We start from the raw sequence: 25,271 nt of genomic DNA on the forward strand, positions 1-25,271 counted from the left end.
CCACGATAATTTGTTCTAGTTGTTAACGTCTCAAATAATATAAAATGTAATTCTAGTTTTTATAGATGTGAAATTGAAAGTACATCTTAATACTTGTTTTTGATCAGATTCGCGTTCACATTAAGATATTCAATATTAATAAAAATGTAAAAGTCAGAATTTAATTAGTTTCTGCCGCGCTCTGCATCCGGTTGGGTTCGAATTTCATTCCAGCTTTGGATATTTCCACTTCCTCCCAATAGAAAGATAATCATACAAATTATGCACACGCCCGAACCAATCCAGAATAACGTTTGCCATCTGTCAATAGGATTCTAAAAGAAAAAGGCAATTGTGTATAAAATCAAGATAATTCTCTACAGGATGAAAACATTCATAAATTAATAAAAATAACATATTATATAGACAAATTTATATAAGCGTAAGCGTTAACATATATATATATATATGTAGTGTACATAAATTTGGAATACACATACCGATACACTTGCACATCTTTGTTAAGAGTGATGAAAATAGCAAAATGTTATACTGCAGTATGGATGAATCACCTAGTGATGCGTCTTATAGGTACTTTTCGTACTATAAATTTGATAATATAGAGACGAATAGTACCCACGAGGCGACATCACGAGTATGTGGATGCATGTGAGGATTAGTTTGGCAAAGCCTTCTATTTGACTTATGCAATTTCCTACACTGTATACCTTACTGATATTGACACATTAATTAATACTTCATGCACATGTATGATGCGAAAATTACAGAATATGTACTTCGAATTATATGTTACATATCCAATAACATGTTAATTATTTAAACGGTAGAGAAATGAATTGCAAAAGTAGGATATAAGAATAAAGCTTGTTTTAGCTAAGAGAAATCCTAAATCGATCATAGTGAAATTTTGTGTTGTGTTTCATTTTGAATGCATCGCAGACACGACTCCTCAGTACTGCCCGTACTATGAATTACGTAACATAGTACATGGCTGGACTGAGGTTTCGAATATGCCAAGAGCACCTCTGCCCGTCAACAACTCGGCTGTAACAAGATATTCGTCTCTCTATGATGACGACACACGACCAAAAAAAGTTATGTAATTTGTACGAATAATTTAACATGTGATTTCTCACGAAAATTGTCAACTGCTGCGAAAAAGCGATAAGCAGATGCAAAGTAAAGCTAGCAAGAAATACATACCATACCACAGTGAATGACATAGAATGCTACTTACTCCGTATTTTCCAGCTATTTCCTCCACCATAGGAGAAATAATCATGCCAGAAGCGCAACCAACTGTGTTCATGATACCGTATATAAAGCCGGCGAAATTCGGCGATAGATCTTGATTGTTGGACAAATTAGAGATACTCGCTGCTCCATTGAAACCTAATGCCAGCACGAGAAAAATGTTCGCGAGAATTAAGTCACATCCAACGTAGCCGACTAGAATGAGGAAGATGCCTGGCAAAAAATGGGCTGCAGCAAAAGAAAAGAAACTGTCATTTCTATTCTTGATGAAAATCGAAATTAGATTACTTACAGAAGAATGTGGCGCCTTTACGTATCATGGTAACAGAGACTGTTCCCTTCCGCTTGAGCGTATCACCAGCCCAACTAAAGAAAAATCCGAACAACATTCTGCAAGCCCAAGGCAGACTAGCAGCTATACCTCCTTTCGTCAATTCGAATCCTAGAGCTTTCGTTAAGTAAAGCATCATGGCATTCTGGTAGAAGAATAAAAGAAACAAATTCCCGAAGTGGCAGCAGACTAAACTGAGGAAAGGTATCGAGGTAAATATTTCCTTGACTGGAGTTTCCTTCAGTGAAGGTTTTTCTTTCCTCACTGTACCTGCTTGCGAACTGAAAAATTTACAGAACAATTTATGTAAGAATAAGTTAGTAATCAACCAATGGCAAACTTTTTATCAACAAAAGCAAATAACAAAAAGTATAGTATTCAAATGGTATTAGTTCAACTATATTTACCTTTGAATGTATTCCTTTTCTTCATCTGAGATACCAGGATGCTCTGCAGGTGTATCGTATGTAACTACAGCCCAGAAGAATATCCAAATCATCATTAGTAGCGATGGAATGTACCATCCGTTCTCCCAGTGTATATTTTCTGCAATGCCAGCTACCATAGGATACGTTAAGATGGTACCGAACGTACCGCCGAGTAAAGACCAAACAAAACGGGCCTTCTCGTTCGGTGGTGCCCATTGTGCAACCAAACTATGACAGGCTGGAAAAGTTACTCCACCAGTAACACCGATGATTATTCTTGAGAATAGAAGAACTCCCCAGTGAAGCTGCGCAAGAATCGGGCTGATCAGCGACACTATAGCGGCTACTATGGATGTCCACAAGATCGACTGCTTAGCACCCCATTTGACAGCCATCAAGCCACCGATGAAGTTACCAGGAACATTTCCGTAACTGTATGCAGCAATCAGTTGACCGCGAATCTCAGGCCTCCAGTCGAAAGGTAGGCCATTAAATAGTTCTATATTTGTTGGACGAATCTTTCCTTTGTCATTATTCCTGCGTACACGAATATTGTGTGCCATTGGATCCACTGCATTTTGTGTAGCTTCTATCCTCTCTGACAGGATGTAGTCTTCCAGATAGGCGCCCGGATCCAACCAAGAAATCGCGCGGCGAATTCGAGACTGGTCGGCTCTGCAGACGCCCTCGGTTATGTTACCCGGTAGAGATTTGATCATTGGCACGGCGAGGATTGGCATTTGCAGACGGCACATGTAGTTGGTCCAACAGGCCGTGAACATCATTATGCAGATCAGAACTCTTGTCGGAATCCATTCTGCAACAAATAAGAATGTCGGTGATAATAAGTTTAAAGTATTTTAATTTTAAAGTCTTTTGAAGTCCAACTGCTATATTCCTATTTATTTGTTATTTCGTTTAGAAAAATGATTATTTCCGACAAAATGTTTGCAATCCACACAATAATTTATTAGCTTCAAATAATGTTCCTCGCTTTCGCGATTTTTCACTCACTTAAAGAGTTCCAAAATGGAGAGTCAGGATTATTAAAAAATCCGGGTATACCGGTTACCTTTTCTTGGATAGATCTGAGGATGAACATTTGGAATCAAAGAAAATTGAAAAAAAAACGTAGCAATATATCCTATGATTGACCAGTGATTAATGAAGAGAATTTGACGGATTGCCATGACGATTATGATCGCTCGATGTTTAGCAATGAATTTGATATTTGTTTTTTAATAAAATCTGCTTATTTCGCGTGAATGTAACTTTTATATGTTCAATCATATTGCTACACGGATCTTGTATTTACTTCATATTTGTGTATTATCAAGATCTAAAGAAAATTAATTTAGTATAAAAATATAAATTAGAAACGTTCTAATTTTAAAATGAAAATTTTAAATTAAAAAATTTTAATTCAGCATAAAGCGATCGAAGTTTTTACGCGGAGAATGGAGACAATATTACGTTCTATTAAAAACTTCTCTAAGTAATTGTCGTTACAGCTAGTTAGTACATACATATAATGCGTATTTCAAAGAAAGTTCCCGACCACTTTCTAAACATTCCGCTGAGTATTTACAAACTATCGCTACCGTATGCTGTTATTTACAAAATTCAAACTGCTCCTGTTACAGATCCTACTTCCGTTTTGTGTACTATTCCGATGAAAGTTTCCTTTGGATACTCGAATCAACTTACCAATCGATTTCCATGTGGAAACAGTATCCAATGATAATGAAAAAAAAGAAATAATACTGAACAATATTAATCTTTATACACTATTAATCTTATCGGCTCTCGATGATCCAGAGACCAATCGATATGGAACAATAAAAAAAGTTTTTTGATTAAATGGATAGTGAGGCCGTTCCAAGAAATAATGGAGATTTTTCAAAGGAAAATTAAGTGACCTAAGTAAGCAATCTAAGTGATTGTAAGAAGGTTAAATAACGGACATGATTCGAAAACTGTGCCGACAAGAGTGGAATTTGTGTTGAACACATACAAGTTTCGACATTCGTCGAAGATCAGACTTCGTACTGCCGGTAGCAACAGTTTGAAAACAGAAAACCGCTTTCATTGAAGACTGAGAAAAATACAGAAGTGAAAACTGATTCCTGATCGAACTATCCGACCGTTTCTCGAAATTTAGTTTAAATTGGAAAGTAAATAGGCGAATGAAATAGGAAAATACATGCTTTACTCACGTGGGAAAAACTTCTCGTAATAATGCTTGTACATTCTGCGATTTCAGCAGAGGAATTTACGACATGCACCAACTAACGCGATATTCGAGACGTTTCCTCAGGACATCGTTTGAGAAAGACGTGGAAGCAAAACAGAGGACAAAACGATTCCTACGAAAACTAGCTTTCAAACACGACACACATCGGAAACTGCCGAAGGAGTAACTGGATGACATTGGTTATCCAGCCAGCTTATTTAAGTAGTCAGTAGGTAAGAGTAAGTGGGGGAGCCAGGTATATACATCCCTTCCATGAAAAGTTAGGAAAGGGCACCGAAATTTGGGGATGGACACTTGCCACCCCTGCAGACCTGCCACTGACCATTCTGTTACATTACACAGGGACCCAAAAGCTTTGAAGAATATTTTTAACTGAAAATTTTTCAAATATTTCTTATTCAATATCTTTCAACATCTTTTATTGAATTTAGTTTTTCAATTGTATTGAATTGTAAAAATCGTCCAGTTATGCTATTGTTGTTTGAGTCGTTGCAGCAAAATTCTAATTATACGTATTTTCACTTGTGTTAAAACAATCTGACAAAAATTTACAAAATAGGCGTTCTTTGTTAGGATTGTAAATATTTTGCATTTAAATAAACAAGACCGAACGAAACATAAATGCAAAAGGTCGAGCTCATTCTTTTTTTCGTCGCGTGTTCCTCGCGCGACTCTGATTTGACATCATGAAACAAGGTTTCCTTAATTTTCAATAATTTGTCATTTTACGTAATTCCGCGGTCTGCAGATTGCACCACGAATTTGTACGCTGGCTATGGAATTTCTGTGTCGGTTTCTTTTCTAATGTAGCGTTACCGCATTTTTTCACCGAGCGAATAAAGGTCGACTTATACTATGCGGCACAAACCGTCACGTAACAGCAACGTCACGTATCGGTCAGTGACGGATAGCGTGAGCAGTTTTGTTTAAAACACATGTTTCAATGTTCTGTCGTACCTGTGCCGATCCCATTTCGTACGTAACGTGTCGGAACGAATCCGCTACGGTGAACAGTCTTATCTTAATATCCACGAGAATGTTTGTTGGAACGTAATCGTGTCGTTACCGTGTCGTAACCGTGTCGTGTGGAAACAGATAATGTAAATCCGTTTCTATTCGCCAAAATATTAAACGGCGATTTATTTTGTTGACGATATATTTTGTTTTACAGGAATGTCACGATCGAATTTCATCGTTGTTCCAAATGGAACACATCGATTCGAATTATCGCGCGTGCTTAAAATATTCGCGGCACGTTAACTCGACTGGTGTTATGCAAAAGATCATTGCGTTCGATAGCCACCGATAAATTTTCGCCCGATGGTAGCGGGCTATTGATAACACGCCCTGTTGCTACCGTTTCAAACCGCGATTTTAATTGAAAGAAGATGCTATGCATCAGTAGCATACTCTGATAAAAAGGAAGGAGGAAATTGAAAATATTAAATCGAATAAAAGCTGATTGTTGATTGATAGACAGGTTGATCTTAAATTTATAGAAAAAATTAAGATAAGACGTTGTGGAAATTGAGAGTACAAATACTTTTTTAGACTAAATTCTTTGTTTAACGGAAATATTTGTAATTATGTTATATTTTTAATTATGAGTATAATTAAAATGCGCTTTTGCTTATATCACGGTAAGCAGCGGAAACAATTAAACTATATGCTCGTATGTTGCATCGATTAGTGGTAGTTGTTTAGTATTAAATAAAATTTGATCTTAAATTTAGATAAAAAAATACGTGATGTCCTGGTAAGATGATTACGTAACCCACGTGGGAAATTTCCATTTATCGTTGTTGAAATGAACACTGGAGCTCGATCTCTCCTTTTTTAATTTTAGTTAATCATCCGTATCAATTTGAACATTTATAGAAAAGGTTTTAATTGTAAATTAAATAATCATACAATGTACCGTAGTTCCAGAGAAGAAACGTGATTTATTAGTTAAAATATTCCACGCTTAAAATATACAAACTACTTTCTAAAAATTTCATGGACAACTCTGTTCCACAAAGATTAATTATACATTTTAACCGTTAATTTACCGAATGTCCAGCTGGCCGAATTGTAAATTACAAATCAGATAATAAAAAAAAGAAAAAGAAACATTTTCACCGGTAGGTCATCTTATCCACTGGGACTATTCTATACCCTGGACAATAAACATTGTGTATTTCTTAGCAAAATTCTTCGACCCAAGTAAATCCGCGGTTCCGTGTACAGAAGTGTTTAATGGACCTGTCTACCTGTAGGATAATTTCAAGCTTTAGATAAGGTCAACAGCAGGTAAAATATTCGTCGTTTCTAAAGTGGTATAGACAAGATTTTTACTCGATATTCCTACTATACCTAAATAAATTTTTCATACAATATTCAAAATTAATTTTTAAAATTTATTTAAAAATAGGAGTCCATATAATACGTAGTTACATCTCGAATCTTCTAATTTACTCTAAGAAAATAATGCATTAAAAATGGAATCGCCCGTGGACGAAGATGTTAGTAACTCGCAACACAATACCGTAATAAATCATGGATTTCCGCTGCAGTACATTTTTCGAAGACTAGGCATTGACAATAAGGCAACTCGGAAATAAAGGAAACGGTGAAAGTTTTTGAATAGGAAAACTCTTGCAAACCTCGAACGGTCGTGTTTCAGGTATCCTGCAAGTCATAATTTGGAGACCCGTTATCCTTTTCGCACTAAGCTCCGTTCAGGTACGTGCTTTTAAATAAAGAGACAGCAGTCCGAGAAACGACCTGCCGCCCAAACGACGGCGTACATTCAATGTTACAGTAAAATTAACTTTCCTTTTGTTTAATAAAAAAATCCAGTTTTCTAAATTTTTATTTATTTTTATTTATTTATTTCAATTTTATTATTTAAAATTCATATTTGGATAAATAAATAAGTGTTTATTGATATCAATTCTGTCGTTTATAAAAAACAAGTTTGTTATTTTTCTTGAAGGACACGTGCGACTTTAAAACTGACGAACATGACCTTGAACCCATTAGCAATTAAAGGAAATGATTACTACGAATGATTATAGGTGTTCCGTTTTCGGAACAATCTCTACATGGTAAATTTAATGTTTAAGTATGTAAATACCACAAACAGAAATTTATCTACTAAAGGTTCGTTAAAATTACAAGAAAATTGAACTTTTTCTTTTTTTATTAGTTATAAAATTCATTGACGCGTCGTTAATGGGTACAAAGTACATCACCAGATTTATCAGTTGCTTGGAACTGTGGTAACGTATAACATCGTATTATGCAAATCATATTGATAGAATCGATTTAAAAATGAAGAACGGAAATCAAATAACCGCGGAATCTTTAAAAGAACAAGTATGTAATCAGACCTCATGTATGTTTTTCTTGTCCCTTCTGCTTTTTTTTTTTTTTTTTTACTGTTGTCATAATGACATTTAAGGTTATGAAATGTATTTATTTATTAATGTTATAAACATATATCCTTATAGTCACCTAGACAAGTTTTGTTTGCAATATCATAATTAGAATTATGATCGAGCTACGAATTAATTGTCATAAATTACAAATCAGATTTATAAAAATTCCATTGTAACATTCATATCAGATGATAAAGCGATTATCACTTATGACATATATGAATGCAATAAACTGACAAATGACATTATCCTGTAACATTATCAAGGACTGTTTTTAATAAATGCAATCGGTTGGTCGAATTTTAATTAGAAAATTCAAAGGAAGTGTACTTCAATTAAAAAGTCTCTTAAAATATGTTCCTGTTAAAATATGTTAAAAATTTTGATTTTAATTAAAATTAATTAAAAGGTTTCTTAAAGCATGTCTTCTTTTTGTTTTGTTTTGAAGATTTAACTAATTAAGTTCAATTAGAAATTTCTCAGGGATCTATGACTTGTACCTTACGAAATGAACTATGAACTTTTTAAATTGTACAATCTAAATACATATAACTTATGTTACAGACAACGTTTACGAATAATCTATTTCTTAAGATATTTTATATTTATTTTGTAACATAAACTTACAAAGTTGATCAAATTTTGTCTCATAAATCATTATGATTGTTACGACTTCATAAATAGTTACTTACGTTTCTTCACTCGTGATATAAGCGGAACTCGCTCTTCACCATGACAAAACATTTCCCTTTCGTTCCAACTAACTTTTAATTTAATTGTATTCCAATTACTTTCCCAATTGATTGTTGTATAATAAAATATATAAAATGCAGTAAAATACAAATGACGTTGTTTTTAAAGAATCATGAACAAAATTCGAACCTTTATTTCAATAAGACACTTATACAAGAAATTTATCATTCCACTGCAACGCGCAGAAACATTCTTGATAACGAATACACATACAAGCAAAACATTTATGTAGAAACTTCCGATTCTTTGAATTTGTATTCGCTTTATCATTTAAATTTGTATAACTGGTCACCATCAAGATAACTATTTATCATCCTTGTTCTTAGTATACAAAATACAAAAAGCATAATTAACTTATCCATTGTACTCTTAGTTTCTTCAGGAAAGCTTATCGTCTTTTAGCTGATTTCTCATTCATCGTGTATCAACCTGAAACATTGTTAGAAGTATACACGTATTATGCATACATATTCTAAAAACACATCATACTAATTACGCTATACAATATATTAAAAATATAAAAATTATTTTATTAAATTTTTCATTTTGGAAATACTACACATTTTCCTTCTTTTTTTAACAGGGTGTCGAGTATGCTTTTGGTATAATGGGACATCCTGTAATTGAACTAGCACTATCCATACAGATGGCGGGGATTCAATATCTTGGATTTAGAAATGAGCAGGCTGCATGCTATGCTGCGCAAGCTTACGGATATTTAACGAGTAAGCGCGAAAAAGTGTGAATAATTAGTGTAAAATATAAACAGAGCATAACATAAAATATAAACCCCAGCATAGAAATCGAAAGATGTAATTAAAATTCATCATAGCCCATAATAATCTTTTTTTATCGCTAGGTCCTTGTATTAATTAGATTAATCTGATTAGGAAAACCAGCCGTCGTACTGTGCGTTTCTGGACCAGGATTGCTTCATGTTATCGGTGGTATGGCGAACGCTCAAATAAATTGCTGGTGCGTCTTACTCAAGTTTTTTTTATTGCATATAATGCAACATGTTCATATTATAAAAATTTGTAATCAAAAGTGCGTGTCCTAGCTGAAGGCAAACGCAGAGTTAATATATCTTCTGTGGGAAATTCATTAGCGCAATATGTTGCAACGATTTAGAACTTTATATTGTTATCAGATTACAACTAATGCATTTTTGTGATATACAAATCTTTCGTCTCGTTAAAAAAATAGTAATCTTACATGAAACGTTTATAGTTGATTACGTAACCAGTTTCGCATTCATTGTGCAATATTATTAAAGAAAACGCATACTATATAAATTAGATTATGATTATGTAAAGCGTGTCGTATAAGAACCATGTTAAAAAGTGCAAAAACGTTGGAAAACAATTTTTAATTTGTTGCTATACTACTATTAGTACATATTATTGTAATTTACATGTTATAAATTCTTAAACAGGCCGCTCATAGTACTTGGTGGATCATGTGCTCAAGATCATGAGGGCGTCGGGGGTTTTCAGGAATGGCCGCAGGTAGAATCCAGTAAACCCTATTGTAAATATGCTGCCCGGCCGCCGTGTGCAGCGGTAATACCGCTTCATGTGGAAAAGGCCGTCCGACTTTCTACCTACGGTCGACCAGGTACATTCACTGCATACTATTTTTAGCAAACATATAAAATATTGCGCGGTCCTACGTTATGAATATTTGTAGGTGCTACGTACCTGGATTTACCAGCTACTTTATTAATTCAATCAATCAACAAAGAAAACATTTATAAAGTTGCATCATGTCCACCACCGCCACTGATATTTCCCGATCAACGATTAGTCCAACAAGCAGCTAATTTGCTTATGAGAGCAAGGAAACCATTGTTGATTATAGGAAAAGGTAGTTAATAATACAATATTATTAAAAGATCTATTAATTATAAGAGAATACACAAAAAATTTCCGATCAATATATAATTGCAAAAATGGATTGTAGGAGCAGCCTATGGAAGAGCAGAGAATGAAGTCCGTAATATGGTATATTTAACTGGTATTCCTTTCCTCCCGATGCCGATGGGAAAAGGAGTCGTTCCAGACACGAATGAACGATGCGTTTCTAGTGCTAGAACATTTGCATTACAACAAAGCGATGTCATTTTATTACTAGGTGCTAGATTAAATTGGATGTTACACTTTGGCAAGCCACCTCGTTTCCAGCCTGATGTTAAAATGATACAGGTAATACAATTTTATTTTTATGAAATAATTTTAGTGAACAAAAATTCAGTGTTTATATTTTAGGTCGATTTATGTCCAGAGGAACTGCACAATTCTGTTCCTTCCGCAATCGCAATTCAATCTGATATATCTACAACTGTAGATAGTCTTGTTACCATTTTGAAAGAACGTAAATGGTTTGTTGAAGAAAATAGTCCATGGTGGAAAGATTTACTAGCCAAATCAAATAAAAATAGAGCTATAATTCAAGTAAGCATCATGTATTAATATTAGTTTGAGAAATAACATATTTTGTTTTTATTATTAACATTTTTTGCCTATTTTACAGAAAATGTCAATGGATGTTTCGGTACCGTTAAATTATTATGCCGTTTTTAAACATATTCAAGATATAATTCCATCTGGTTAGTAACATATCTCATTTAAATTAAACGATATTTTATAATGATAATTATGGAAATAAGTAATAAAAATATTTAATTTCTTCTTGTAGATTGTATTATTTGCTCAGAAGGAGCTAATACAATGGACATAGGAAAAACGATTTTATTAAATAATCAACCCCGTCACAGACTAGATGCTGCTACCTTTGGTACAATGGGAGTCGGTTTGGGGTTTGCTATAGCAGCCGCCCTTTATTGTAAAAAAAATGCTCCCACAAAAAGAGTTATTTGTGTAGAAGGAGACAGTGCATTTGGATTTTCTGGCATGGAAATTGAAACAATGTTTAGGTGGGTAACTGAGATTACCAAATATTAATATCATAAAAGTTAATTTTCTTAGTAATTTTCAATATTTTAGGTATAAACTACCTATTATTGTCATCATTATAAATAATAATGGTATTTATGGTGGTCTGGATAATGAAACATTTAGACAAATACAAGCTTCAGGAGAACCAACACAGGTGTAAGTCCTTTTTTTTTATGCATTCATAAAAATTGACAAAATTACACATGTATTTACATATATAACTTTTAGAATACCGCCAAATTCTTTAACATCAGAAACACATTATGAAAAAATGTTAGAGATGTTTGGTCGCACAGGTCACTTCTGCACCACTGTACAAGATATACAACGTGCACTCAGAATATGCCTTCAAGTAAATATAATTTGTATTTTTCATTTAATTCTTATAACAGTCAGTAGCTTTAATTAATAAATTCCTTATAGGTCAATGATTCTCCTAGCATGATAAACATTATGATTAATCCCCAGGCTGAACGTAAACAACAAAAGTTCGATTGGTTAACAGAATCAAAGCTTTAATAATGAAAAGCAGGTAAAGGTAAAAAAAAATATGAACTTTGTACTTGTTTCTACTCTTTGTATAAGACAATTTGTAAATATAAATATACAAAATGTTTATTAAAAATAATAAAGATCACATATTATTTAAACATGCCAATATTTTTTCTTGGAAAGCAGCAGAAGATATAATATCCCTTAAGTTGAATTGAGATTCATTTTCACTTTTCTCATTACTTAAAATATTCTTAACATTTATGCCCATATCTTGGGCTACTACAGTTAATGTTTTATTTGCATCAACCACAGCTGTGTGAAGTTGTCCATCCTTTTTCACGAGGTCATTAATTATGTTCAACTCATTTTTTCTGAAAAACAAAAGAAAACTGTATCATTTATTTTTGTTTATTGAAAGAATGAGATTATTTTCTAGAATATCTTTGCACGCCAATTTTTTGCTAATTACAAACTTAATTTATAACAGAATATAAAAAAAACTAAATTTCATATTTATTTGAAGCTTACATTTTTAATGTTATTTCGTTAAGAGATATCAGAGTCTTTTGAATTTCAACTTTAACATCAATATCACCACTATCCATTTGAACAAATCAAAATTGTATACAACTGATGTATGATATAAATTCCAACCAACAAAATAATGGATTATAAGATATAATACATTATGGGGAGTTTCAACATATGTATGTAGAGTATACAATAAATAGTACAATATATTCAGTGATTATCAATTCTGATAATCAAATATAACTGACTTAAAATTTAACTTAAGCTTAAGGCCATGCTTAAGACATAAGAAATGAGTTTAAAATCTTGTCGAGTACTACTTTTTCATTGGTTATCTTTGTATTTTAGATATATGTTAAGAAACTTTAATTTGTCAACAATACATGAATAGATGTTTATATAAAAAAATTACATTAGAATATATTAAATTACTATTATTAATATTTTTGCAAAATATACGATAAGTTAATTACGGTACACAGTATTGGTTGCTAGCTGAAATAACACTCTACCAATGGCAACACAGAAAGAGTGTTGACTGTCGTTTCACCAATGCATGCAGCTGACGTCACTTAAAATCGTGTCGCATGAAATAGAACCTTGAAACTGTAAATTATCGTAAAAAAAAAGTCATGACACCGAAAACATTGAGTATAGAACAGAGCGACGAGACAAAACGTGTCGTAATGATAATGAATGGAGGTCCATAAACTAGAGGCCGTGTACACTAGAGGTTAATCTTTCTCGGTATCACACTCCAAATGCTTGCGCAGTTTGATCGTAATTTTGTTCGAGTGCCTGGTTTTTCTATTAGCTGATGAATTCAGAATCATTCTGTGGAGTCGCATAACTGAACGATCGTCAAGGATTTTCTAGTCTTTTGAAGACAAAATAACATTGATATGGCAGATTTCGCGTTAAACGGATTTAGTAGTGATCAGACTGAGAAGATCCTGCAGTTTCAGGTGATTCATTGTATTACATGCTGCACTATACAATTTTAAATTCATTTTCTGGTGTCATTATAGAGTAACAATATTGAGATGATTTCAGGATTTAACAGGTATCGAGGATCTATCAATTTGCAGAGACGTCTTACAGAGGCATAATTGGAATTTGGAGGTTGCAGTTCAGGTGAATTTCTGTTGCTGTATATTGTTTAAATATCTTTAACTGCAGCAAAAAGTTTTATACTTTTATAAGGATAAGATTGCATAAAGAAATTGACACATAAATTCGATTGTTTTGTAAAAATTACAAAGAAACTGTATTATTATATCACATATAGATCAATTGTGTCATAGAAGTATTTATGATATCTTAAAGATTGATAAAAATCCTTAAATAATTTTATATATTTATCTTGTTCATCTGAATACTTTGATGTTTATTAATTATTCTCTTAATTATTGACACAAGTAGATTTAAGCATAAATTGTGTTATAACTAAAATGTCCTTATTCTTTTTATTTAGGAACAACTAAATTTGTATGAAGGAAGACCATCAATGTATGCACAGGATTCAAGATCAAGACCACCACAAGTTGTTGATGATAGCAGTTCTAGAATATATTTTCATTATTCTGGAAGTCCTAGTGGCAGGGGTAGTTATTTATGGTATATCTTTTCATTGTGTTATGAAAGGGTCATTAGCATCCTACAACTACTTCTGTCAATATTTAGAAGAAATGTCAGACCTGGTATGTTGTATTTTTGTAATAATTAATTTTAGAGAAAGATTCTACAAGAAAAATTAACATATTGATTGCATTTCAAGTATCTTCTGATCCTGTGGAAGATGTGATTAATTTCATTCGATCTTATGAGGAATCTTATGGTAACAGTCACCCTGTTTTTTATCAAGGCTCTTACAGCCAAGCTCTTTCTGATGCAAAACAAGAATTAAGGTTTTTGTTAGTATATTTGCATAAAGATGAAGCACAAAATGTTGATCAGTGGTGCAGGTAATCTTATAAATCATGCACTAATTGCCGAAAATTTTGTAGAGAAGTAAATAACAGAATTAAATCTTTATTAACAGGAACACATTAGGTAATGTAGAAGTTGTTCAATACGTAAATACACACACCTTATTTTGGGCATGTAATGTGAAATCAGGTGAAGGTTATAAAGTAGCAGAAGCTCTTAAATCTGGCTCTTATCCTTTCCTGGCTATTATTGTTTTAAGAGATAATAGAATGACAATAGTTGGTCGGTACGTAAAATAATTTGCATATGTATATACCTTAATCTTTCATGTGTAATTCTTAAAATAATGAATGTAACACTGCCGAAAATTATATTTATTTTACAGGATGGAAGGTACACCATCACCTTCTGAATTAATATCTCGATTACAAACATTTATAGATCACAACGAAATTAATTTAATACAAGCTCGTCAAGAAAGGTAGAAAAAATATAAATATCTGTAAAATTAAGCTAAAATTTTAATTTTATTTAGGTGAAATATTGTTTAATCTACCTTACTATAGGGCGGAGCGTAGTGCGGCGCAATCTTTACGTCAACAACAAGATCAAGCATATGAGGAATCGCTACGTGCGGACCAAGAGAAGGATCGGAGGAGAGAAGAGGAACGAAGAGCACGCGAGGAACGAGAGGCTAGAGAAAAAGAACAACTAAATGCACAAGAAATGGAAATTCAACGTATTCGCCGTGAGAAAGAACTTACAGTTTGTAAAGTGCCCCTCGAGCCAGAGCCTACTGATCCTAATGCATGTCATCTTCAAATTAAGCTTGGAGAAAGGACAATGAAAAGACGTTTTCTAATGTCTGACACGTTAGAAGTGTGTTATTTATTTTTTAACTTTTTCTTTGTTGCTTAATTTCAATGTTTTAAACAAATTATTTTCTTTTCTAGGATGTATATCATTGGATATTTAGTCAGCCGGATTCTCCAGTGAGTTTTGAAATAACTACTAGTTTCCCGAAGAGAATTTTATATCCATGTAGAGAAATTTTAACATTATCAGACGCTGGTTTAACACACAGAGAAGTCCTCCATGTTAATGATTTAGATGATTAACCTCTATTGATATTTCAGTACTGCATTCTTTGTGTTTAAGTATCATTCCAAGGAAAAAATGATACTGTCGTAAGAGACATTTATCAAAAGATAATAACAATAATAATATATATATATATATATCTAAAGATATATATATATACATACATATAAATATATATATATAGATATATATATATATTTGATACATTTGAGTATTTTATGTGAAGCGTACACTTCTGTCAGGAATGCAGTTTTACAGCAGACTTAAAAAATATATTGGAAAGACAAATCAAAGAATGGTTAATTATGCTGCATTTTCTGCATAGAACTATCGTATCAACTATGAGTACATTTATCATGTACTACGAACAATACGCTCCCTAAAGTACACATTAAATTGAAAACAACAGATCTTGTTGTAAAAACTAAAAAAGCAATTTATATATATATATCTACGGTATACATATATACGGTATATATATATCTATAATACGACATTTCACAAAAGCTGTACACCAAACATTTATTATATTTGTCTTAATACATTTTAGCTTAAATCTTTTAATAAGCTGACTAAGAAATGTAAGTAATTTATAAAATAAAAGAACAAACCATGTAAATATTATAGTTAAAGCGCAGATTTAATACATATGTATATATACTTCACAATTTTATGAAAGTTGAAGTTACATTATTATAATATTGCATTGTTTTAAATCTGTACTTTAAGTATAATTGATAAAACAGTTTCTAGCAAGTGTGGTTCCTTTTGCATTTTACCGTCTCCGCAATTTTGGTCAGTCTTATTAAAAATGCTATTAGATACAATGAAAAAACGCAATAGATTTATTGATCACATGCAATTCTACTCGATACAAGTTTCTGTATCAGAAAAAAGAAAAAAAGTTAATCGAAAATAGTTTATCTTAGATTAGAAAGTAATCGTATTCTTTTTTTTATCACAATTTTATGAGTGTGCACGCAGCGGTAGCTTCTTTTCCTTCGTATTAAGAGATGTCTTTCTCTCTTCTATGACTAAAGACTAAATTAAATGTTATTTTACATATTTTAAAGAATATCTTAAGAAAAATTGCTTGTTATCGTAAGTTCAAATAATTTTTGTCGCTTTACTTGTGGGTTGTAAGGAAATTGTTTAGCATGTGTTATTGGTTTATAAATGTTGGATATTGGAAATCAAATATCTATAATTTTTAAAGTATTCACTTGAAATGTTCGCGAATTAATTATTTTTTATGCTGTGCTTTTTTCTGTAAAGAAACAACCGAACAAAAACAAACATACAACTTTGTATTGCTTCTTCTAAATGTTCTATAGAAGAATATACAATATTCAAGAGCAATCTATAGCATTTATACATACATAAATATACACATATATATACATATGCATATATAAATCATTTGATAAAATGAATACAGCAATTTGTGCAATGCATCAGATCGTTAATCATTAAATGTAAACTTTTGTATACACATTTTGTGATCTAGTTTTGATACGTCTTTATTTTCCTTTAGATACTCTTCTGTATATACGTAAATGACAGTCCATTTAATCCCAGCTACTGTCTGATGCTGGATATTGCTGTTTCTTTGTTACTATGCAATGCTTAAATAAACATGTTTGAGAATATATATTTTTCGTTTGTGGACATTTTATTACATAGTTTATTGCATTTTTAATATTATTATTAAGTATTTAAAACATCCTAACTATTTTAATTGAATATTATGTATTTGTATAATATACCTATTTATGTCAATATCAAGCATCAGATGTAGATACACCTGCTAAATAAAATGAATTGAGTGGTTACTTGGAACAAATAATTAAAATAAATATGTTGCAAATAGCTTCATAATAAAATAAAAAAGTTTTTACAGTATGAAAAGATACAAGGGCTAAGACTATAACAAAATATGTAATTATATATAAGTTTATAAAAACAAATTTCCAACGTATTTGAATGTATCTACATATGTATATGATAGTCTACAAAAACATTTCGTTATCATTAATATATTTTCGAACATATTAAATTCTAATTTCATTGTTGTTTTTTCTGAGATAAATACTCCGAAAATGGTTGATAATACAGTTGGACAATTTGCTAGACAATTATTTTTATAGATATCAGAACTTCCATATCATTATTTTACATAAAATATGGAATAATTGTATCATGAAAAAAGGGACAAAAAATAAAAAATGGGAATAATGTCTTTATGAATACGATGTTTCAGAGGAGTTTCTTCATTTGTGAATATTGTGAATTTTAAATGTGAATAAATTTAAATATGATAAATGCGAATTCGTTAAATATCCTAAGGATTTAGATGATTTTTGGATTAAATTTCCTGCTGAATTACATCCTGTAATTAAAAACAATTAATTAACAAGTAAATTCGTTTGGCATCTATAGAAACTTTTTGCGTTGCTTCTTCATTGCTATAATACTAAGAAGAAATAATATAACTTTTGCTTTGTTATCTTGTTTTGGATTCATGCAATAGATCTTAGTAGGCTAAATCGAGCGTCTTTTGTCAAAAACTATAGTCAACTGACAAAATGATCCACTGAAGCGTCATACTTCTTATAAACATATTAAAAATGTTTATTTATTTAGTAGCTCCAGTGGCTACGTTAGTTTTTATTTTTGGACTCTTGCACATCAAGCGCCTGTAAGTGAAATCACTGTGAATTGCATTTCAAGTAATTTTTTCTAATCAAATGTGTTTCTAATTTAGAGATAATTGGTTACGATCATCGATGCGGTGTTCGTTGACCTTGTATAATGGATTGATATACAGAACCGCGATCCAAGCGTCATTAAATAATAGAGATTCGGAAAGTAATTTGACAAGTGAAAGTCCTATGGCTGTAGTTAGTGATATAGATAGAGCAGAGTATGACGAACTATTGGCACAAAAAACAGTAGTTAACAATAATGAAAGATTACCGGATGCCTTTTTGGAAGAAATTGGAAACAAGTCGAAGAACTTGAATCCACCACGATATTCTTTTGAAGATATAATATCAGAGGAAAGGAACAAAGATCTTGGATTACGTGGTATAACGAATATTGAATTCTTTATATATATAAAGGGTAAATAAATAAATAAAGAGAGAAAAAAGTAATTAACAAAATTATTCATATTTTATAGCCAAAACACATCAATTAGGAGTAACGTATGATAATATTACACGAACGAGCAAACAAGAAGGGAAGGAGAATATATTAGAAACGTTGAAGAATTCCGTTGAAAAGTCCAACTATCCGTCTTCTCGATTAAATAAACAAATATATAATCTGATCTTGAAGGAAGGTCAAAAGGAATGTGAAGCGACACAGAAATTACTTGACAGCGATAATAGCAAATTTAATGAACCGTTACCGATTGAAATGTGAGATATTCATATTAATATAGTTGCGATTTATCATTTAGTATGTTAATTATGAAGTCATTAATAAACGAATTTTCACAATTTTGTTCATAGAAAGGAATACCTTCCATCATCGTCGGAAAAAAAACTGGATTGAAAGATAACATCGATAAATGATCTAAATTTAACAATTAAATGTTAAAATGTAATACGCGTCAAAAATAAAATTATACCATAGAAAAAAATACAATTTTATTACTATTTTTATAAAAAATTAATATTTTAAATTCTTATTCCTGTTTCCCGGTTTCGAGCATAATTGGCGTAAATTGGAAGAAAGAATCTGTCACAACCATTTGTGAGTTGATCAAGGTTCCCAAATAAAACAGGAACACAGAATAATAAAAAAGAAGCAAGTTTAGTAACAGGAATGTAGGGTAATGAAGGTCATAGACAACAGACTTAAAATAATTAATTAGCAATTAATAAGTTCATTTATTTAATCTTTTTGTACCTTTGTATTACAATATAGTAATATTGATATCATTACAACATTTAATAAAGTGTTTAATGTCAAAAATAATTATGTTTTAAATGTTTCTAAGACCAATCCATTTCTGATACAATTAAGCAGTACGCGTTTGCACATAATGAGAGAAAGCCTGTACAATAATAAATAGTATCGTGAATTCAAATTTAAATATATTATTATAATATATTTACACTTACAAGATATATAGTTAGTTTATTTTGTATGTGGTCGTGCTTTTGCTTTCTGTCTTGAACTCTGAGCATTACTATGAGCTCTTAAACTATTGAACACTTTATTGTTTAATTTGACATCAAATCCTCCTGTGTCCCCTGTATGAATACCTGGTGGGAATTGTAAAACTCTGCAGGCATTTATTCTTGATGTCATTAACATATCATGTTTTGTTACAATTTGGGATCCTTCACCACCCATTTTTCTATACCCACAACGTGGTATAGAAGCATATTCTTTTTCTATGCTCTATTAAACAGTAGATATGTATTAAATATTCAACTTTTTTATAAAGAATTTTGGATAGAATATTATGTTATAAAATATTTACCACAAATCTATCAAAATCTTTAGTTGTATCTTCACTGTCTGTGTCTTGCTCATCCTGGTCCTCACATAGAGAAGTTCGATAGTTCGTATAAGTTATATTAACTATAAAATATATGGTGACAAAAATAAAAAAATTTTAAATAAGATTTATTAAAAAGAATATCTTACCTTTAGAATCGCGATTTAACTTTTTCTCTGTATGTTTTAACATTAGATTATATTCTTTGTTAAATTGATCTTGCAACATATGTGCAATCACTTCATCATTTTCTGTATCATTTGTTTCACATATTGTATAATTCTCAATGTTTACATTATCTACTGTCTGAATGCGACTCTTTTTCCATTCTCTATTAGAAGAAAAATGCATATTTTTATACTTTTACTGACAAACCATAATAAAAATATAAGAAATTACTTATTACTTACTTTTCTTGCAAGCTCTTTGCAAGTTGTTCCGAAGTAATCTCTAATAAATTGACAGGGCCTTCTACTGGCTGAATTTTCGCCCATGGAGTTGACATTCTTATAAATAATAAATTAAATTACAAATCTTGAAAAATAAATGTATCACGGATATAATTTTACTCTATGTTTTTACTGATATAACGTAAACAATGGTTAAGTTATCTAATATGAAAAATTGGACTAATACAAAAGAAAAAATATATCAAACTTCGTTATTTAACTAAATTTTGTAATTGTTTGATTCCGCTGTGATTCATACGTGGAGATAGCCATTTCGTAGAAGAGTCTTTCTCAATAGTTTGCAATACTTGTTTGACAAATCGTACCATAAAATAATTTCGATTGTTTTAACATAAAATTAAAAATATTTGTTACACAAGAAAATTAAGAAGAGAGTGCGTACTTACCTTAAAATTAGAATAAATAAAAATGTGGAAGACGATGAAAAATAAACGAATGAAGAATTAGAAACGCCTAGTGCACTAAAATATATCGCGTGAAGTTAAGCCAAAGTGAATCGATAAGGGTGTTTGAAATAGATTACAGTTAGAGTGGGAATTTAAGTTAGCGATGTATTCAATAAAAAATTTGTTTAAAAATAACTTTATATATAGTTACATTTCCTTTTATTTTTGAAATTTTTTATTTACTGACCAAAATATTTTTTTGAATACTTTCTTTTGATAATAGAACAAGTATACATAGAAAGGTATAAAATGAGAATACAAAATGATCTATACATGTAATATTATTACACATTTTATTTTATATAGATATCTAAATTTAAAAATCAAGTGAAAATCAATTTTAATTTCCTTATTGTGCAGCTTCAATTTCTCCCAGGTATATTTGTTTATCACTGGACCCAGAGCAAACTAAAAGTGAGAAAAAGACATTTAAAATTATTATGATAGACTAATCATTACAGCATTTTATAATTTTATATGTATTACCAATTGGTTCTTTTGGATGAAAGTCAATATCATTGACGGAACCATTATGACCAGGTAATTTGTATAATATCCTACGACTTGTAGTATCCCAAATATAATGAAATCTATCTGATGATCCAGCTGATACTTTACTACCATCTGGAGACCATGCACATCTCAGAAGATTCTGCAATCATTTAAATAAATAGAATCATAAAATCTTAATAATATATGTATCAAAAATTAAAAACCCACCTTTTCAAAATTATGCTGATGTCCAGAAATAATTTTTACACAACGTTCGTAAGGAGCAAATGGTCTTACATCCCAAATTCTTAATGTGTTATCTACAGCATTTGATAATATATAAGAACCATCCGGACTAAGACTTAATCCAGTTATAGTATCAGAATGTCCTTTTAGTTTATAAAGAATAGAATTTTTTCTTAAATCCCATACTTTTATATCATTATCTATTCCTCCACTTATTACTTGTTCTGCTGTATCATTAAATGTTACAGCAGTAACCTACATTAAAATAAAAAAAAAAGAGAAAGAGAATAGAAAATGCCAAAGCCTGATAAATAATGAATTCAAAAAATCAAAAATCATTATGAGAAAGGTATTACCTGATATGTATTATTTAGGGTATAACACTGTCCTCTTTTTCTGGGATCCCAAACACGTATTGTGCTATCATCGCTACCTGAACAAAGTTGTGTAAGGCCTCTTCTTGCTCCAGACACAGAGTTTACAAAGGAAGTATGACCTTTGAGCTTTTTTATTCTAGTTCCAGCAGCTATGTCCCATAAACCTAATGTCATGTCTGTACTAGCTGTATATAAATGATTGCCATCAGGACTGAAGTGTAATTCCATAATCGCTCCACTATGTCCAGTTAATACAGAAATATTTTCACATTCCCCATAGACATTCCAAATAACTGTAAGTATATATATATTATATTTGCATCTACTATAAAGTATATGTAATGCATTCACAATTTTTTAAATCATTGATAACATACAAATTTGTCTATCAAAGCCTGTGGAAGCAAGATATTGACCCTCTGGATGAAATTCAAGAGAAAATATATCTCCTTGATGTCCTTCAAGGAGCATAATAGGTGCAAATAGAGAAGATGTTCTAGGTGGACCCTGAAGAAAAAATAAATTATTATTTCAAAGCTTTATTCAACAATTATAAGATGAATAACGTTAGTTTAACTTACATTTTGTACAACTGCTTTTTCTCTACTACTAAAGACTACCTCATTTTTGGTACGTTTTGAGGCAGGAACTAATGCTAAGATATCATCTCCTTTACGTTTATCCAAAATTGGCATAATGAATAATTTTGGTTATTAATTATAATCACGATACTTTACAAATACGTTTATGACAGATAAAAGCATAAACCAGCTAGCTGATAGCAGCGAGGAAATAAAACTACTCACGCCCGTAGTTCTAGCTATTTCACAAAACAGGTGCTGCACCATGCGGCTAAATGCTGAAGTTAATTAAAGTTAGCATATACAAGAACCCATTGAGTTCCACGTTATAAGAACCAATTTGTCCTTGAACCTGTTGTATAGTACCACGGAAATGTTCATATCTACTTTTCTATTTGAAATAGACAAGTATGAGAATGACAAAATCACGCAATAATGATTTACGTTAGTAAAAGTTCAGTTTTAGAAAAGTAAAAAATAAAAGAGGTTTCACTTATAAATTAATACCCAGATACATTGTCTCAGCGATATCTGATATTGGATCATGTTACACTATCTGATCGAGCTTCTTGGTGCGTTAGAAGAACCCCCCTCTCCCGCCGTAGTATGAGTGAGTGCTCAAGTGTGCAATTATGCAGAGGATCTTTTTGTACAATTATCGAATGTTTCCTGTATTCGACAAATGGAGGCAAGATATATCGATTTTGAATCTTTTTTCTTTTTTTGCAAGGGAGAAATCCTCATGGACACACCGCTGCTGCTAATAACCGATAACAGCAGAGTAGTGTCGGACTCCTACCAACTAAAACTCCACGATGACCATCCTACGCGTATGACAGGAGTGCTCCAGGAACCTCTTATGAATTATCTTCTGTTGCACCTCCTTCCCGCGTCCTCTTGTTCGAGCCAGGCCTAATAATTCTCTGACTGTTGAATTTAGCGTTAGGGGGGCCATTGCCTCTAGCGCTATCCTCCCTTCTAGTCGTGGTCCGTTGGGGCGGCGATGAAGCGGTCTAGGCCGCCTGACCGCCATCCCCTCCATCGCCTTATCCTACAAGGGTGAGAGTTTTTCTTTCTCTCCCTTTCTGCTTGCTCCTTTGCGAGCATAACTCGCTCGCAGAAGAGGCGGACAGCCTCGTATTCCTGTGGCCCGCTCAACATCGCTTCTACAATCGCCGAAGGGGTCAATCTTTCGCCTATGACGTGCCGCACTTCAATAAAAAAAAGCTATGTAATTGTTTTATTATAAATCCTAAGATATCATCAAAATGCTAAAATGCCCCTATTATGAGCATATTTTAATTGAAAAAATAGCTGAACTTTGTCTCCAGGCACAATTTTTTCCTCAATTATTATTGCGTCTTTTGACAATACAGGAAACATTTGATAATTGCACAAAAATCGGGATCCATGTATTACAATAATGGAAATGTAGAAACGATTCTATTTCTCGAAGTTGAGATCTTAGACGCGTCGAAAGTAGAAAAGAACAATGCGAGTGAAAGAAAAGGATAGACTGAGAATCTAAACGATCAAATATTAAACATATTAAACACACGACAAATATTAAAAGCCCGCGATAAGCTGAGACTCAAAACTCAAACTTTCTTATTTTTGCTTCGTGATAAATGAAACATTTACCAACATGTTTCTTACATTTTTGTAATTAAAATGACACAAAACACGATATAATTTGGAGTATATTTGTTTACTTATTTTAGTCAGAAAGATCTCACAAATACATTAGTAAAAGTTTAATCTTAAAAAGACCAAAAACAAAAAGTTTCACTTTTAAATTAGTACCTAGATACATTGTCTCGGCGATATCTGATATTGGATTATATTATACCACTCGATTGCGGCAGACTATCGAGCTTCTCGGTGCATTACGGGAACCTCCGTAGTGGGGAAGAGTGCACGAGTGTGTAATTATGCAAAGGATCTTTTTGTATAATTATCGAATGTTTCCTGAATTCGTAAATGAAGGAGAGATATAACGACTTTGATTATAGAAATTACGATTTGAAATCCAAGAATTCATTGCACTGGTTCAAAATTTGCACATTGTTAAAGTTTGATATTTTTTTATTAAATTATCTGGCCTATTCCACATGACTTTTTTTCTTATACGTTGTTCGTCTTTGTTGGTACTATGAGTGTAATTGAATATTGTCTTATGGAGATAGAAAAATACAAGTAATATTAGATGCGCCACGTATAACCATTATTCAAAACGTTATTTGACAAATCGATTTATATATTGATGATAAAGCGATATTACGTTATTCTGAACACAATATGTGTTTAAATAAATAATAAAATTTACTGTTTAAATGGCTGTCACGTTAAAGTAAGCTATGCAGTAGTCTAAAAGTACCAAACTTTAAAAACGCAAGACTTTTGAGCCAATGGATTCCTAAATTGGAAACTTCTATATGTCGTCTCTATTCTTCTCTATTCATGAGAGCTATCAGAAAATGCTAAAAAAGCATTATAACATTTTACAACAACAAATGGCCTTATATGTAAAATCGTTTAATTCATTTCAACGAGCATCATCGTACTAAAGAAAAAGAATATATGATTTTATGCGACGATGAAAAATATTCATGCCAGTACAATTAACACGCCAAGTACCAAAGATTAATGTTAAATCTAAATGGTGTATTAAAATTATTGCATCATTCCACT

The 25,271-nt window shown here is 31.7% G+C and overlaps 7 protein-coding genes across 11 annotated transcripts; 3 read left to right on the forward strand and 4 right to left on the reverse strand.

Annotated features, from left to right (window-relative positions):
* Positions 1–108: 108 nt before the first annotated feature.
* LOC117237410 (sialin-like) lies at positions 109–8,619 on the reverse strand. 2 transcript variants are annotated; one of them, XM_033501341.1, is made up of 5 exons: positions 8,382–8,619; positions 1,993–2,830; positions 1,547–1,866; positions 1,238–1,482; positions 109–314 (listed from the first exon to the last, which is right to left on the reverse strand). In XM_033501341.1, the coding sequence occupies exons 1-5, from the start codon at positions 8,431–8,433 to the stop codon at positions 165–167; spliced, it is 1,605 nt and encodes a 534-aa protein (XP_033357232.1). In that variant the 5' UTR covers positions 8,434–8,619; the 3' UTR covers positions 109–164. The 2 variants fall into 2 exon arrangements, with proteins under 2 accessions (XP_033357232.1, XP_033357233.1); XM_033501342.1 differs by lacking the exon at positions 8,382–8,619 and adding an exon at positions 4,230–4,413.
* Positions 7,516–11,937, forward strand: LOC117237409 (2-hydroxyacyl-CoA lyase 1). Of its 3 annotated transcripts, XM_033501336.1 has the most exons (12): positions 7,516–7,627; positions 9,026–9,167; positions 9,333–9,417; positions 9,878–10,059; positions 10,132–10,308; positions 10,405–10,646; positions 10,710–10,895; positions 10,975–11,050; positions 11,140–11,377; positions 11,448–11,555; positions 11,628–11,751; positions 11,823–11,937. In XM_033501336.1, the coding sequence occupies exons 1-12, from the start codon at positions 7,583–7,585 to the stop codon at positions 11,916–11,918; spliced, it is 1,701 nt and encodes a 566-aa protein (XP_033357227.1). In that variant the 5' UTR covers positions 7,516–7,582; the 3' UTR covers positions 11,919–11,937. The 3 variants fall into 3 exon arrangements, with proteins under 3 accessions (XP_033357227.1, XP_033357230.1, XP_033357231.1); XM_033501339.1 differs by lacking the exon at positions 9,333–9,417 and having other exon boundaries at positions 7,519–7,627; XM_033501340.1 differs by lacking the exon at positions 7,516–7,627 and having other exon boundaries at positions 9,034–9,167; positions 9,324–9,417.
* Positions 11,753–12,972, reverse strand: LOC117237415. Its single transcript, XM_033501349.1, has 2 exons — positions 12,423–12,972; positions 11,753–12,265 (listed from the first exon to the last, which is right to left on the reverse strand). Exons 1-2 carry the CDS (start codon positions 12,497–12,499, stop codon positions 12,034–12,036), a joined length of 309 nt encoding a protein of 102 aa, XP_033357240.1. The 5' UTR covers positions 12,500–12,972; the 3' UTR covers positions 11,753–12,033.
* Positions 12,973–13,014: 42 nt separating this feature from the next.
* On the forward strand, positions 13,015–15,518 carry LOC117237411 (FAS-associated factor 2). The gene is made up of 8 exons (XM_033501343.1): positions 13,015–13,390; positions 13,479–13,559; positions 13,900–14,125; positions 14,203–14,389; positions 14,467–14,640; positions 14,740–14,835; positions 14,921–15,233; positions 15,308–15,518. Exons 1-8 carry the CDS (start codon positions 13,328–13,330, stop codon positions 15,470–15,472), a joined length of 1,305 nt encoding a protein of 434 aa, XP_033357234.1. The 5' UTR covers positions 13,015–13,327; the 3' UTR covers positions 15,473–15,518.
* A 118-nt stretch (positions 15,519–15,636) lies between these two features.
* Positions 15,637–19,439, forward strand: LOC117237413. Its single transcript, XM_033501345.1, has 4 exons — positions 15,637–18,153; positions 18,220–18,542; positions 18,637–18,877; positions 18,971–19,439. The coding sequence occupies exons 1-4, from the start codon at positions 18,083–18,085 to the stop codon at positions 19,011–19,013; spliced, it is 678 nt and encodes a 225-aa protein (XP_033357236.1). The 5' UTR covers positions 15,637–18,082; the 3' UTR covers positions 19,014–19,439.
* Positions 19,332–20,966, reverse strand: LOC117237414 (serine/threonine-protein kinase RIO3-like). Of its 2 annotated transcripts, XM_033501347.1 has the most exons (6): positions 20,825–20,966; positions 20,379–20,474; positions 20,118–20,299; positions 19,951–20,051; positions 19,586–19,868; positions 19,332–19,518 (listed from the first exon to the last, which is right to left on the reverse strand). In XM_033501347.1, the coding sequence occupies exons 2-5, from the start codon at positions 20,471–20,473 to the stop codon at positions 19,602–19,604; spliced, it is 645 nt and encodes a 214-aa protein (XP_033357238.1). In that variant the 5' UTR covers position 20,474; positions 20,825–20,966; the 3' UTR covers positions 19,332–19,518; positions 19,586–19,601. The 2 variants fall into 2 exon arrangements, with proteins under 2 accessions (XP_033357238.1, XP_033357239.1); XM_033501348.1 differs by lacking the exon at positions 20,825–20,966 and having other exon boundaries at positions 20,379–20,783.
* Positions 20,967–21,154: 188 nt separating this feature from the next.
* On the reverse strand, positions 21,155–23,356 carry LOC117237412 (U5 small nuclear ribonucleoprotein 40 kDa protein). Its single transcript, XM_033501344.1, has 6 exons — positions 22,581–23,356; positions 22,377–22,506; positions 21,979–22,292; positions 21,605–21,877; positions 21,371–21,536; positions 21,155–21,292 (listed from the first exon to the last, which is right to left on the reverse strand). Exons 1-6 carry the CDS (start codon positions 22,692–22,694, stop codon positions 21,234–21,236), a joined length of 1,056 nt encoding a protein of 351 aa, XP_033357235.1. The 5' UTR covers positions 22,695–23,356; the 3' UTR covers positions 21,155–21,233.
* Between the last annotated feature and the right edge of the window lie 1,915 nt (positions 23,357–25,271).

This window comes from Bombus vosnesenskii, unplaced genomic scaffold (assembly GCF_011952255.1).
Source record: "Bombus vosnesenskii isolate JDL3184/JDL3185 unplaced genomic scaffold, Bvos_JDL3184-5_v1.1 scf7180000013370, whole genome shotgun sequence".
Taxonomy (NCBI): Eukaryota; Metazoa; Arthropoda; class Insecta; order Hymenoptera; family Apidae; genus Bombus; species Bombus vosnesenskii.